Source organism: Emiliania huxleyi, assembly GCF_000372725.1.
Source record: "Emiliania huxleyi CCMP1516 unplaced genomic scaffold EMIHUscaffold_248, whole genome shotgun sequence".
Taxonomy (NCBI): domain Eukaryota; phylum Haptophyta; order Isochrysidales; family Noelaerhabdaceae; genus Emiliania; species Emiliania huxleyi.
In genome coordinates this window covers 183569-196825 of record NW_005200188.1, presented here as the reverse complement: position 1 = coordinate 196825, position 13257 = coordinate 183569, and the positions used below count along the sequence as shown (strand labels likewise).

Here is a 13257-nt window from a genome sequence, read left to right as displayed (position 1 = left end):
AGTCAAACACTTATGAGTTATGTTTCTTCAACACACACACACCGGAGCTCGGGCGCACTCGGGGACGGGGGCGGGAGCTCTATCCTCTATGGGCGGAAGACCAAGAGAGAGAGCAGTGACCCCGGCTAGGGGGGTGCGCGGTCGCAGGGAAGGGGCCGTAAATCACGCGTGAGTTTAACCGTTTTGGCACCGCGAATTCTTCTCCAAAGCGAAGCCCCCTCTCCTAGCTAACCCTCGGAGACCCGTGTTTACTTTACGGCCCCTTCCCTGCGACCGCGCACCCCCCTAGCGCCTAGGGGTCAGGGCTCTCTTGGTCTTCCGCCTGTAGAGCTCGCCCGCCCCCGTCCCCGAGTGCGCCCGAGCTCCGGTGATAAGAAACATAAATAAGTGTTTGACTGATAACAGACCGATATCCAATTCACACACACACCTCACCGGCATGGAGCATGCTGCTAGGACACACACACAGGGATACCGCGTCCTGCGCCGAGGACGCAGACACGCACTCTCCCTCTCCCCTCTCGTTCTCTCCGTCGCCGACCCCGCAGTCGGACACACACACACACACACACACACACACACACACACACACACACACACACACACACACACACACACACACACACACACACACACACACACACCTGTCTATTCATACACACACCGAGTTGTTGCGGCAATCGCACCGCTATGCCAGCCCCAACGAAATGCGCGCGGTTGCGGCGGCGGGGGTTTTAACCACCCAAGACTGCTTTCAGACGCTTACGCCAATTTCCGCTCAACCTGCGCAAATCGTGACCGGCGGAATTCGCGGACCCGAGGAGTCTCGAGCTTCAGCTGGCGAATCATGCCGCTCTCGGCACAGAAGCAGCGCGAGCGCCGCGCCGCGCAGCGCGCTGCCGAGGCTCAGGACGCGGCTCGCGGGCAGCGCAACCGCCCGGCGCCGAGCCGGTGCTAGGCCGCCTCCGCTGCGCCTGCTTCCTTGCGCGCCGCTGGACGTCGGCCGAGAAGACCGCTTCCCTCTGGGGACCCGACTCCGCGAAGATCGCGCGCGCGTCGTGAGTGGCGGCGCGCGCGCGATCTCCGTTCCCGGGCACGCCGGTCGCAGTGGCATGGGCTCCCAGGCTCAAAAGCAATCCCGTCAACAGCGAGCGAGCGCCGCCGCTGCTCCTCCTCCCGCCGCCGCTCACCAAGACTCGGTGCCGCCGTTCTCGCCGCCGCCGCCGCCGCCGCCGCCGCCGCCGCCGCCGCCGCCGCCGCCTCGCGCCTCGCCTCCGTCACCGCCGCCCTCCATCTCGCAGCGGCGCGTCCCTCTGATATGGCGCGGGCGCCTCGCTCACCGGCGCCTCGCCGCCGCCCCCCCCCCTTCTCGCGCCGCTCCGCTCGTGGCCGCCGCCTCCCCTGTCAATCCCGCCGCCTCCCCTGTCATCCCGCCGCCCGCACCACCGCCGCCACCGCCTCGCGCCTCGCCGCCGCCGCCACCGACCGCCCTCCCCTGCGTCGCTGAGCGCGGTGCAGGGGGCGAGCCCCCGCTGCGCAGCCTCACCGCAGTGCACTGCGCTCTCCGCGCCCCTGACGATTAGTGAGGAGGTGGTGTTGCACAGCATGGAGCTCGGCGAGCGTTTAGCGAGCCCCTCAGCTAGAGCGAAATGCTCCCGCGCGAGTATGTTTTTGCCGCAGGAGCCTGTTTGCCAGGCTGGCCAGATCGGACGCGTGGAGGGAGTCTAGGATGGGGAGAGAGGGAGGGGTAGAGGATTGGTTGGTGAACAGTCTGTCTGTGTCTAGGTTAGAGAGCAAAAGGGATAGAGGGAAGAAGGGAGGGAGGGGCGTTTCGTTCTAAATTGATGAGAGGACTAGCACTTCACCGCCCGCGCACACTCTGCCGCCCATCCCTCCAAACGGGCTTCTTGGGTGGAAAGAGATGCCACCGGCGGCGTAAAAGAAAGAAAGAAAACACACAACCCAAGGGAGGGATGGGAGAACGGCACGCCGCCACCACACAGGGATTTTAAGGAGAGGAGGGTGTGATGCGCTAGCCGTCGCCCACCCTGGGGGGTCTGCCTCCTCGTATCTCTTTTCGCAGTCTGCGGTGTGTCCGGTTACTCAAAGCGGTCTGGTTTCTTCTCGACGAAGTCTACCTCCAGTATCGTAGTCTTTGTTAGTATCGAGGTCTCGCGAGTTTTGGGGGTTCTCGGCGCCGCGACAGCGCTGCGAGCCGCGCGATGCCACGGCGCTCGGCCTGCTGAGAGAAGAGCTTCCCGGACGGCAGTGACAAGTTACCCGACATCAATCGTCGACGGCAACCTCGAGAACTGCGCCTCCAAAGTCGCCCAGATTCGCCTCTCGCGGCACGCTGAGTTAGTATCGCCGGTGCGCCAGCAGGCTCTGCTCCACAGCAGGGCATGCCCGACTGGCTCCTGCTAGCCGTGCGTCCTGGTGGCATCCATTGCCAGCTCAGGTAGCCTCAGGAGGTCGCCTCGCGCACGGCGCGGCGTCGCACAGCACCGCTCAGCGTTACTACCGAGTTAGTATCGTCGACCCACAGAGACTGCTCTTCTGTAGGTGGAGCCGACAAACGCCGGCCGGGTCGGCGCCGCCGCCCCCATCGCCGCCGCCGGGGCGGCGGCGGCCTCGGCGGACCATCCGGCGCGCCGCGCGCCCGTCGGGGAGGTGTTCACCACCCCTGGCTCCTCACCCCGCCACGCCTTCGTGCGGACGCCGTGGCACCCACCTCAGGCGCCGCTCGGACTCGGTTGACGGCCACCCAAGTGCTTGGCTCATGCCAAGCCGACCGGCAGGCGATTCCCAGTCACTGCTAGGCTAATCTCGGGCTGTCCTGCGTCAGTGTGGTGCCGTGAGGGGCGCCGCCCCCAAAACTACGATCGTTAGTACCGTGCGGGGGCAGTGCATTTAATTCTGTCAAAAATCCAAATCTGCTCCGTGGCGCTTATTGGGCTAGGATCATACGTCCGGGAGGCCCCCCATGCGTGCCGTAACGATCGACAGCGATCTGGCTACTCTGTTCACGTTCACACCTCGTAAACCCCCCATTACCCCGATACAGGAGGTAGCCCTCGGCGCCGGATCGTCGTCGAGACCGGATCGTTGAGGCGTCCTTGGCAGAGCACACATGACGTGCTCTGCCGTTGTGCTCTTCTTCGTCGCGTTCGCGACTGCCGCGCAGGGTGCTCCCCATTTCTTCGGTGTCGTGCCGCACCGAGGGCGGCTCCTCTCTGCTGCGCCTGCTGAGGGGGGCGGTGGCGATGAGGGAGATAAAGGCGGGGCAAAGGGTCGCGGCCGACGGAAGGGCGGACGGCATAACCGGCGACGCCGAAAACAGGACAGCGCGACAGCCGTCAACTCCACCGCCAGCACCGCCGACCAAGCTGCGCCGACCAAGCCAACAGGCGACGAGAAGGGAGTTGGAGAGGAAGGGAAAGTGGATCAGCCGAGCCGGCGGAATAAGCGGCGCGGCGGCAAGCGGCGCAAGAAGCGCTCGGGGGGCGCGAGCCAAGAGGCTGCAGCGCCAGCCGAGATCGCCGCCGCGGCGGAGGAGAAGAAAGAGGAGAAGGCTGCGGACCTTCCCGACACGGCAGATGCTGCAAAGGAGGCGAAGGAGACGGAGGGTGCTGCCGCGGCTGGTGAGGGTGGGCGTAAGCGGCGGCGGACGCGTCGCAAGGATGCAGGACAGAAGAGGAGCTGCGGAGTGGGGACGCACGCGCAGGCTCCCCACGCCTCCCCGTCATTGCACAGGCCAGCGCAAGCAAGGCCGGCGCAAGGCAAAGTCTCGCGCGACCGCCGTGCCGCCGTCCCCGCCCCCGCCGCCTCCGCCCGCTGCTGCGGAGGCAGGAGGCGGCGAGGAGGTGGACGGCGAGCTCACGGGCAGCGGCGTCAAGGCGGCCGACGAGGCGCCGCCCCGGCCGCGGCGATGACGCCCCGCCCTGGATGCACACCTCTCCGCTACCTCTGACGGCGCGCGCTAGGCGTCCAACGAGGCCCCCGCGAGCGAGCGGGCGAAGAGGGTCGGGCGGTGCAGCCCGCGTCGTAGCAGTGGTAGACGTCCGAGTAGACGCTGGTGAAGAGGTCGCGAGCGCGCCGTCGTAGGCGCGGCAAGCGGCGTGGCCGGCGCAAGCGGGGCGGTAAAAGTGGCGGCGACGAGGGAAGCAAGGGCGACAGCAGTGGCGAGGGCAGCGGTGGCGGTGGCGGTGGAGCCGTCGATGGCGGCGCAGTGGTCACGGGTGGGGTAGCAGGCGAGGGCGACGATATGGCACAGGCGCAGGCGGCGGCAGCGGTTGCGCTAACGGAGGCGAAGCGAGCCATGGCACACGTGTTTAGTGGCACTGCCTCTGCCGCCGCTGCCGCGCCGCACCATAGCGCGTTCATCGGCGTCGCGCTGATCGCTGCCAAGCTGGTCTGCTGCTGGTGCTGCTGGTGCCGACGCGCAGCGAGGCCGAGCCCTTCGCCATCTTTGGCCGCGACGGGCAAGTCGCGCGGCATCGCGCTGCGCGGGGGCGCGGGCCCGTCGATTGAATTCTAGCGCAAAAAGCGTCCGAAGCCCGCTGCAGGTAACCCGGATAGCCCCCTGTGCCTCCACCTCCCGAGGGCGGGTGATAGCGTGCCCATGTCGCACTAGTGCGTGAGGTGCGTGTTTCCCCGCGGGCCCCCGCCGCTCTTCTTGTTTCTACGTAAATGTCTCTCCTTCGGGGCCTATGTGCATGTGCATGGATATGCGGTAGCACCCCCACCCACCCGGCGCAGCAGCACATTCCAGTTTCCGATTCCACATGCACATGCACATGCACACATGTAGCATGTGCATGTCGAATTAAGTAATATGCATGTGCGTGTTGTGTTGGGCGTGCCACGCCGTTTCAATCGTCCGGTGAGCCGCCTCCGAGGCGTGGCAAGGCCTCCTTCTCCTCCCTGGCAAGCTCTAGGAGGGAGAGACCGCTGCCGGGCGCGACTGGCCCTCTCGACCTCAACCCATCGCCTGCTCTTGCCCGGCGCCTGCCCTGCATCCGCCGCACGAGCGAGTCCCAGAAGCCGGCGACGAGGTCGGAGAGCTCGGCGCTGCCCGCGTCGTACTTGCGCCGCTTCGCCTCGTCCGTGAGTACCTCGTGCGCGAGGGTGACCTGCTTGAATATCAGCTCGGCCGACAGCCTCTCGAGCTCTGGCAGTGACGCGCAGCGATCTGGGTGCCACCGCATCGCCTGTCGCCGGAACGCGCGCCTTATGTCGGAGAGGGGCGCGTCACGCGCCACTCCGAGGATCGCGTACGGGTCGAGGTTTTGTGTGGCGAGGACGTCGTCGTCGATCACTTCTCGGAATCGTTCCTCCGCCTCGTCCGGCGACGACTCTCGCAGCGCCGCCGGCTCCGCCGCCGTCGCCAAGCCGGACACGCCGCACTCCTTGTCGAGGTCGGCCACGCTATAGTCGCCGAAGATCGCGTCCCAGCTCTCCTCAAACGGCGTGGCGGCCGTGGCCGCGGCCGATTGGGCTCCGGTCGCCTCCTCGTAGATGCCATCGATGAGCTCCTGCACACGCTGGTCTGCCTCGCGCCGGCGCACGGCACCGGACGCCTGGCGCCGCTCGAGGCGCCTGAGGTAGAGCGGGTTCAGGCCGACGCCAAACATGGGGCAGTCCGCGCACCCTCGGCTGGGGCAATTCGTGCATCGATTTCCCATCGCAAGCGAGCCATAGTAAGTGGCCTGCGTCTCGGGGACGGCCGCGTCCTGTCCCGTCCACGCTCGCTTGAACGCTGCGTAGTTGTTGAAGTCGAGGCTGCCTTCGCGCATCGCTCGCTCGCTCTCCAGAGTGACGAGGTCCTCGAACGACACGTAATGGATGCAGTTCACCGGGCACGTGTCGATGGCCTCGTCAATCAGATCTTCACTGTCGCCGCCCTGCGAGAATACGCGAGCCTTGCCAGCGAAGTCGTCATTCATGACGAACGTGTTGCGCGCCACCAGAGCGCAATTCTTGCACCCGATGCACGTCTCCTCGTCCACGTAGGTCATGCGGGCGAGCACAGGCTCGCCAGCCTCGTCCACCTCGAGCGTCTGCGAGGACGGAAGCTCCGGCGACGGCTCCTGAGAAGCTGAAGGATCGGAGTAGATGGAGTCGATCAGGTCGTCACGCCGGCCAGGCAGCCGCCAGGCGAGCGCGGCGGCGAGCATTGCCCAATTCCAGTCAACACAGCAGCTCAGTGTGGGCAGAGTCGAAGAGCTAGAGCGCGCCCCAAGGCCATCCTCATTGGAAAAAGAGAAAAAAAGAGGCCGAGGGCTTTGTTGCCTGAGCAACAACATGACTTGGAGGCAAATGATCGGAGTGGGAGTCAGAAATGTGGTCCTTGCGCGAGGGGAGCTCGATAGACTCGAGGGGCCAGGATACGCCGCGAGGACGACGGAGTTGCGCCGAAAAAGGCGAAAGAAACCGCGAGAACAAGGGACCGGCAGGCGGCGGCGTCACAGGACGAGGCAGAAGAGAACGACGCGACAGAGGAGGAAATGACAAGGGAGAGAACGACGAGAGTGGGACGACCGCGAGGTGGCATGAAGGTTGCAGCGAGAAGCGGCGAGAGACTGCGAAGAGAGATAGGAAGAGGCAGACTCCCTAGGGTGGGCGACGGCTAGCGCACCACACACCTCTCCTTAAAATCCCTGTGTGGTGGCGGCGTGCCGTCCTCCCATCCCTCCCTTGGGTGTTGTTTCTTTCTTTTTCTGCCCGCAACCCGATGCCAATCATCCGGCCCGCTGGGTGCGCTTCTGAGCTCCCCGGCCCTGGATGTGCGGTTACTGATTGCACTCCAAGTGCTCCAAGTGCTCCGCGGCTCAGCTCCCCGGTCCTGGGCGTGAGGTTGCTGACTGCACTCCAAGTGCTCCAAGTGCGTGAGTGACATGTGTAGTAGGGTGCCGACAGCCAAAACTCCGCCGCTGCCGTCCTTGACCTTGTGGCAGGCGGTGGATGAAGCGGCGGCGGTGGATGAGCTGCGAGAACTGCTCATTAAGACCCAGGCCATTCATGAGGGCGCGCTCGAGAGCGGCTGGATGCGCTGGTTGAATGGTCGAATCCACTGAGCGGCGAGGACGGTGGAAATGCGCACTCGCTGCTAACTGACAACGCGGACGGCACCGGAGGGAGGGCAAGATTCCCTCTGGCTCGGAGCAGACCCCCGGAGGCTTGCTGGCGGCATTCAGCTCGCCGGAAAACCAGTCAGTCTAAGCCATACGCGCCATGAAATGCGAGGACGCCCTCATCTATTGCGCTCTCCTGGCCGCGGCGGCGCATCGCCATCGCGCGCGGCCTGTTGACCTCGGACCCGTCCTTCGCCGCCTGCACTTACGCGCTGAGCGACGTGATGCTCCGGCAGGCGAAGGAAAAAAGAGAAAAATCACTGCGGGGTGAGTGACATCTGTGTGTCGCTCGTACGTGTGGTCATCATCTGTCCCGCGTCCACCCATACCGCGTTGGTGTCCAGTCCGAGCCTGGCTGTTCTTCACCTTTCTATACCTAACCTAACCTAGTGACAGGATGTACATGTTGTGTAACCAATGAAACCATCCTCGCCTCTCCCCTAGCTCTCCCCACAGCACACTGCTCCACAGTAGAGAGGGGACAGGTTGGAACGCGCAGGCTGCGCGCAGGCTTTGTGGGGGCCTGGTGGGGGCCTCGACGACGACGACATTGCTGTGCTTTTCACTCTCGGAGATGGATCAAACTGGTTGATTGGCACAGGGCTGTCGGGGACCGTGAGCTTGACGGTGGTCGCGCTGTCACTCGTGTCTGCGAACAGTGGCATCGCACACTTCTTCGGCGCGCGTGCTGTGTCAGCCATGTTCAGTGGCGCTCCGGCTGCCCGCCACGGCCAAGACAGAGAGCGGAGGTTCCGGTGCGCGCCTGTAATTCTTTTTTAGTTTAACACCAGCAGACCACAGCTCTCTCTCACAGGCGCACTCACACCACCACCTCCCCTCCCCTATCCTCTTCCTCCTCCTCCTCCCTCGACTCCCTCTCCCTCCGCCTCGCTCCCCTCGCCAGAAACTCCAGCTCACGAGCCATCCGCTCGTCGCGCCGCAGATCGCCGTCTCCCGCTTCGTACAGCCTCGCCAGCGCCGACAGCACGTCATACTCGCTCATGTCGCCGCCTGCCAGCCGCCGCGCCTCCTCCTCGGCCTCGTCTCGCCACGCCTCTCGCTCCGCCCCCTCGGCCCGCCCGCCATCTCCCGCCTCGTCGCGCCCGCCACCGCTCGCACCCAGCACCGCGCGGTACCACTTTGCCGCCTTGGCCGCGCTCTCCTCCACGCCCACGCCGTGCTCGTACGCGAGCGCGACCGCGCTCATCGCGCTCGCGACGCCCGCCTCCGCCGCCTGCAGCGTGTACCGAGTCGCCAACGTCTCGTCCTTTCCGAGCGGCCTCTGCAGCGAGTCCGCCAGTGCCGCCAGCACGCCCTTGCGCGGACGAACCTGCGAATGCAAGCAGGCTAGCGCCGTGATCGCGGGCAAGTGGCCGAGCGCCGCGCTCGCCGCGAGGTGGTAGAGACCTCGCGCGGGCGTCGCGAACACGCCCGGCCCCAGGCTCTCATCGCCCGATCGGACCGAGCGCGCGTGCAGCAGCGCGAGCGCAAAATGGATCGGCGCGTGCAGCCGCTCGCTGCTCTCGACGGCCGTCGCGATCGGCCTCGCGGGCGGCGCGACGATCAGAGCGAGCGGGCCCACCTCCTCGCCCGCCGCCGTGGCCGCGGGCACCGTCGCTGCCGAGGACGCGGCGTGCCGTGCGAACGGGTGCAGCCCGAGCCTCTTGCAGATCGGATTGCACTCGTGGCTCGCAAAGAAGAGCGCCATCCCTCTCAGGCCCATGTTGCCGCGCCCGAACCCCTCGCCGCTCCGCGTGTGGACCTGCGGGTCCGTGAGCATATCGCCGACGCCCTGCACGTCGACGACGATCTCCCTGCCGCGCGAATACTCAAACGTGAAGTGGCTGAACGCGTGCGGCGTGTAGCGGATGATCTCATCCGTCACATAGCCCGAGTTGGACGAGTATTTTGTGAAATCGCCCGAGAGGAATGGCTCGACGGCAAAGTGGCCGCGGCCGGGAAGCGCCAGCATCCAGCACTGAACAAAGTCGACGGGCTTGGGCACGCGCTGCGCATTGAAGGCCATCGCAAAGGCCTTGGCCTGCCCCTGCATCCGGCAGTCTGCCTCCAGCAGAGCGACGCTGTCGGGCTCATTGGCTGCATACTCCTTGGCGACGAAATTCGTGCCCGCACCGTGCCATCCTTGCTGTGCGCTTTGCAGCACCTTGCAACGGTGGCATAGGCGCATTCCGCCACGAGCAAAGGGATCACGCTCAAGCCTTACCAGGACGGCATCAGCAGTCCACGTGCGGCTCGCAGCATCATAGCGCCTCCGGACGCCGAGTGCCGTGCTGACTTGGACCTCGTTGCGCCACGGATCTGGCAGCTCTCTCGCAGCGCGTGCGGCGTCGCGCCATCGATCTGACGTCGAGGCTATGGACAATGCAACGCCACTCGGTTTTTGCAAAGCGGCCGCACTCGCGAGAGACTGCAAGCTGGCGCCGACGAGGCTGATGGCCGCCGGCACGCCATGCGCACGCACGACGGCGAGCAGCACGGCCGAGTGCAGGTCGTGGAGCTCTTCGAGGCCAAGCTGCTCGAGCGCCGGCGATTGAGGCGGAGCGCGTGGCATCGCCGTCGTACTTGGCGCTACCACCCTCCAGCGCCGCTCCCGCCGGGCGGGACGAGGATGAGCACTGCGAGGTATTGGGGATCACAATGTGACGACCAAAACGATCTTGGGGGCCAGAGGTGAGACAACAGGCCGGGGTGCACACGGTGCACACACCACAGAGGGAGAAAAGAAAGCCGCATCGCCACGAGAAGTGCGGTCTTCTGATAAACGCAGTATGGAAGATACAAAGAGACGGAGGAGCAACGAGCGCCCTGGCGTGAGCCAAAGACATCACAACAACGAGGCACGAGAGCGTGCACGACAGAGCGACAACGCAGCGCACTGCCGTCCAGTCGGCGCTGAGTCGGGAGAGAGAGAGAGATTTTTAGCAATACCAAACAACTCTAACACTCACACGTAATTTGGGGCCTGGAGCCCTGTTCACGCGCGCGCGAGACGTGCAGACAGGGTTGCCAGGTGAGTCGGCGAAGGGACGGCTGCTGCGCAAAGTGATCAGTTCTAATGAATGTACCGGGGCCCAACGGATAGATGAATCCGGGGCACCCTCCGCTCGAATCCCTGGCCGGGGGTTCGAGGTGGCCCCCACCCCCCACCCTGAGGGAGGGTGTAGAGGATGTAGAGTGTAGAGCGCTGTAGAGCTGTAGAGATGTAGAGCGCTCTGGAGCGCTGTAGAGCTGTAGAGCTCTACATCCGGCGCGGGACAGAGCGATGCAGATGTAGAGCACTGTAGAGCGCGATTTTGCTGTAGAGTTTGTTGTAGAGGCTCTACAGCGCAAACCCGCCGGGAAGGCAGTGACTCAAAGAGGTCGAGCCGCACTAGTGGGGTGTCTCCGAGCTTACACTGGAGCTCTGATGGACGGCCCTGACCATAGCGGGTCAGCAAGCCCTAAAACGGCGGGAGGGGTAGGGCTTATCGGAAGAGCTAGAGGGCTCAGCCACCCCTCCACCCCCTCCACCCTGCACCCCTCCACCCTCCCGGAGCGAGAGAGGTCCGTCCTCGAGCCCTCCCACTTCCACCCCTCCGACCGGAGGGCTCGCCAGCCCACAGGGCTGGAGGGGTCCCCGTCGGATCGGCGTCGGGAGGGCTCCACAGGGCTAACCCCCTCCCCGGACGCCGGGTGGGCTCGGAGGGACGGTCGGACAAGGGAGGATCTTCGTGGCGGTAGGGCTCGAGAGGGGTCGGAAGGGCCCTCCGGGAGGGGTCGCAAAAAGATAAAAAAACGAAGTCGCGGCTTATGTGACTGCCCCCCAAGAGGGCTCGGAGGGCTCGAGCTTCCGAGCCCTCCAGACCCCTCCGAGCCCTACTGGAGCCCTCCAGCCCTCCGAGCCCTCCGAGCCCTCCGAGCCCTCCGAGCCCTCCGAGCCCTCCGAGCCCCCCGAGCCCGGTTCGGCGGCTCGCCCCTCCGAGCCCTCCGGGCACTCCATCCCTTGTGAGCCCTCCCGAGCCCTCACGAGCCCACCAGCGCCACCCTCGTGCCTCTCTGCCCTCTGAGCCCTCCGACCCCTCCGAGCTCTCCACCCCTCCCAAGCCCTCACGAGCCCTCCTACGCCTCGCTTTTGGCCAGCCCTCCCAGCCCCCACCCCTCCTGGGCCCTGCCGCCTGACACCTCTGCCGGTGGAGGGCTTTAGGTCACGGTCCACACTCCCGCCCTCCCGACCCCTCCACACCCCTACAGCGGCACCCCTACCCCTCCCGCCGTTTTAGGGCCTCCTGACCCGCACTCGCCCTGACTATCCCCCTCCGCTCGAACCCCTAGTCGAGGTGGCCCCCACCTGGGGCCGTCCATCAAAGGGACTGCGGCAGAAGACGCCCAATCTTGCACACGTGCAAGAACCATACTTTCGTACGCGAGTTTTTCTTTATTTCCCTCTACTCGAGTAAGAAAAAACATGCGGATGGCGCTGAACGGGACCGCGCCGCGCGACGAAATATCTGCGAGCGTGCGAGCGGTGGCTGCGGCGGCAATCCAGGCGGCCGCATCGGCCTCGAGTCGCGACAGCGCGTGCGATGGTATTGCGAATCTGAACGGCAACGGCTTGACGCGAGCGCCTGCAGTTGCCGTCAGCCTTGAGGTGGGTGCCGGGCAGCGTGTCATCGTTCGAGTACAGTATCTACCAGCAACTACTGGGGGCGAGCCCCAGTGGCTGACCCAGGCGGAGGAGAATCTGCAGGCGTCTGACCCGGCAGCGGAGAAGTGGGAAGCTACAGAGGCGGAGGCAGAGGCGGAGGCGGAGGCGGAGGCAGAGGTCGCAGGGGAGGACGCGGTGACGGCAGAGGTGACCGCGACGGGAGCGGTGACGACGGCAGAGGCAGGATCGGAGGCACTAGCAGACGGACCTGCGGCGGAGGAGGGGGGGGCAGCGCCAGAGGAGGCAGTGGCTGCCGAGGTGAGGAAGGGGCAAGTGGGGGCGGCGGCGGAGGACGCGTCGCATCGCGTTGTGCCGCGCGAGGCGGCGAGAGGTCTGCCGGCGCGTCCCGGCCTTGAGATGCTCCTTCGGCGACAGCACGACGCGCGCGTCGATGCGGCAAAATCGACTCGGCTGTACTTGATGATGGGGCGGCGCGTGCGCGCGGCAGCAGCCTTGCGCATCCAAGCCATGTGCCGCGGCCGACTGGCGCGCATTCTCACGGAGAGGCTCCGCGCCGCCAGGGTTGCGGCCGCGTGGGTCGTAAAGACCACCGCGGACGGCCGCCGCTTCTACTACAATCGGCTGACCAAGCAGCGGCAGTGGAAGATGCCAGAGCTCAAGGCTCGCCTTGCAGGGCAAAAGGAGGCTCCTAGTGGCAAGGAGGCGAGGCCCGCGCCCGCGGCAGCGAGCGCCGCGCTTGCGGGGACGTCACCAGTTGAGGTGGATGTGCGGCGCGCCCACGCTCACACATCTGCATCCCAAAGCGCCGCACCGGTCTCCAAGCGCCACATGTTTCGGCCCGCCGCCCCGCCCGCTGCCGGAGCCGGCGGCCGCACGGCCGCGGTGGCACCTAGTAGCAGCGAGGCGGCCGCGTGGGTCGTAAAGACCACCGCGGACGGCCGCCGCTTCTACTACAATCGGCTCACCAAGCAGCGGCAGTGGAAGATGCCGGCGGAGCTACGGGCGGCGGCTGCCGCTGCCAGGGCCACTCCCGACACTCTCGGGATGAGCTCATGTGGGGCAACGGGCGAGAGGGCGGTGGCGACACCGCCCGGGACGAGTCGCGGAGCGTCTCCGCTGGCGGCGTCCCCTTCTCCGCGAGATGACGGCACACCCACCACGCACGGCAGGGGCAACTCCAGCGAGGAACCGTCTCCACCCTCGAGTGACGCGCTCCCGCCGCCAAAGCTCGAGCCCTCGCCGCCTTCGCCTCCTTCGACTGCGCCGCCGCCACCACCGCCGCCGCCGCCGCCGCCGCCGAGACCGCCTGTGGTAGCGACGGAGTCGTACGAGTCGGACGGGGCCTCTCCCGCCCCGGGGCGCAGCGGCGAGGACGAATTCTACCTGGACGAGGATGGCGTGCGCGTGCGCAAGCCGGGCCTCGAGCGCGCGTATCTCGGCCTCGACATCGACTCCGAG

The 13257-nt window shown here is 66.1% G+C and overlaps 6 protein-coding genes across 6 annotated transcripts; 3 read left to right on the top strand and 3 right to left on the bottom strand.

The window, feature by feature from the left end:
- The first annotated feature begins 814 nt into the window (after positions 1 to 814).
- EMIHUDRAFT_443554 (hypothetical protein) lies at positions 815 to 1855 on the top strand. The gene has a single exon (XM_005778331.1). The coding sequence runs from the start codon at positions 1113 to 1115 to the stop codon at positions 1581 to 1583; it is 471 nt and encodes a 156-aa protein (XP_005778388.1). The 5' UTR covers positions 815 to 1112; the 3' UTR covers positions 1584 to 1855.
- A 2451-nt stretch (positions 1856 to 4306) lies between these two features.
- EMIHUDRAFT_367212 (hypothetical protein) lies at positions 4307 to 4687 on the top strand (the record flags this gene model as incomplete). The annotated part of the gene is made up of 1 exon (XM_005778330.1): positions 4307 to 4687. A coding segment is annotated over one exon (162 nt), but the record flags the coding sequence as incomplete, so codon positions are not given.
- Positions 4688 to 5072: 385 nt separating this feature from the next.
- Positions 5073 to 5276, bottom strand: EMIHUDRAFT_59874 (hypothetical protein; the record flags this gene model as incomplete). Its single annotated transcript, XM_005778329.1, has 1 exon — positions 5073 to 5276. A coding segment is annotated over one exon (204 nt), but the record flags the coding sequence as incomplete, so codon positions are not given.
- A 522-nt stretch (positions 5277 to 5798) lies between these two features.
- On the bottom strand, positions 5799 to 6044 carry EMIHUDRAFT_48003 (hypothetical protein; the record flags this gene model as incomplete). Its single annotated transcript, XM_005778328.1, has 1 exon — positions 5799 to 6044. A coding segment is annotated over one exon (246 nt), but the record flags the coding sequence as incomplete, so codon positions are not given.
- A 1168-nt stretch (positions 6045 to 7212) lies between these two features.
- EMIHUDRAFT_237375 (hypothetical protein) lies at positions 7213 to 9705 on the bottom strand (the record flags this gene model as incomplete). Its single annotated transcript, XM_005778327.1, has 4 exons — positions 7213 to 7332; positions 7733 to 7851; positions 8052 to 8131; positions 8270 to 9705. 4 exons carry the CDS (start codon positions 9703 to 9705, stop codon positions 7213 to 7215), a joined length of 1755 nt encoding a protein of 584 aa, XP_005778384.1.
- Positions 9706 to 12195: 2490 nt separating this feature from the next.
- EMIHUDRAFT_237373 (hypothetical protein) lies at positions 12196 to 13007 on the top strand (the record flags this gene model as incomplete). Its single annotated transcript, XM_005778326.1, has 3 exons — positions 12196 to 12564; positions 12703 to 12876; positions 12969 to 13007. The coding sequence occupies 3 exons, from the start codon at positions 12196 to 12198 to the stop codon at positions 13005 to 13007; spliced, it is 582 nt and encodes a 193-aa protein (XP_005778383.1).
- Between the last annotated feature and the right edge of the window lie 250 nt (positions 13008 to 13257).

Bases quoted from the DNA above. Each gene is read 5' to 3' on its own strand.
- EMIHUDRAFT_443554 (XM_005778331.1), top strand. From the start codon at position 1,113: ATGGGCTCCCAGGCTCAAAAGCAATCCCGTCAACAGCGAGCGAGCGCC.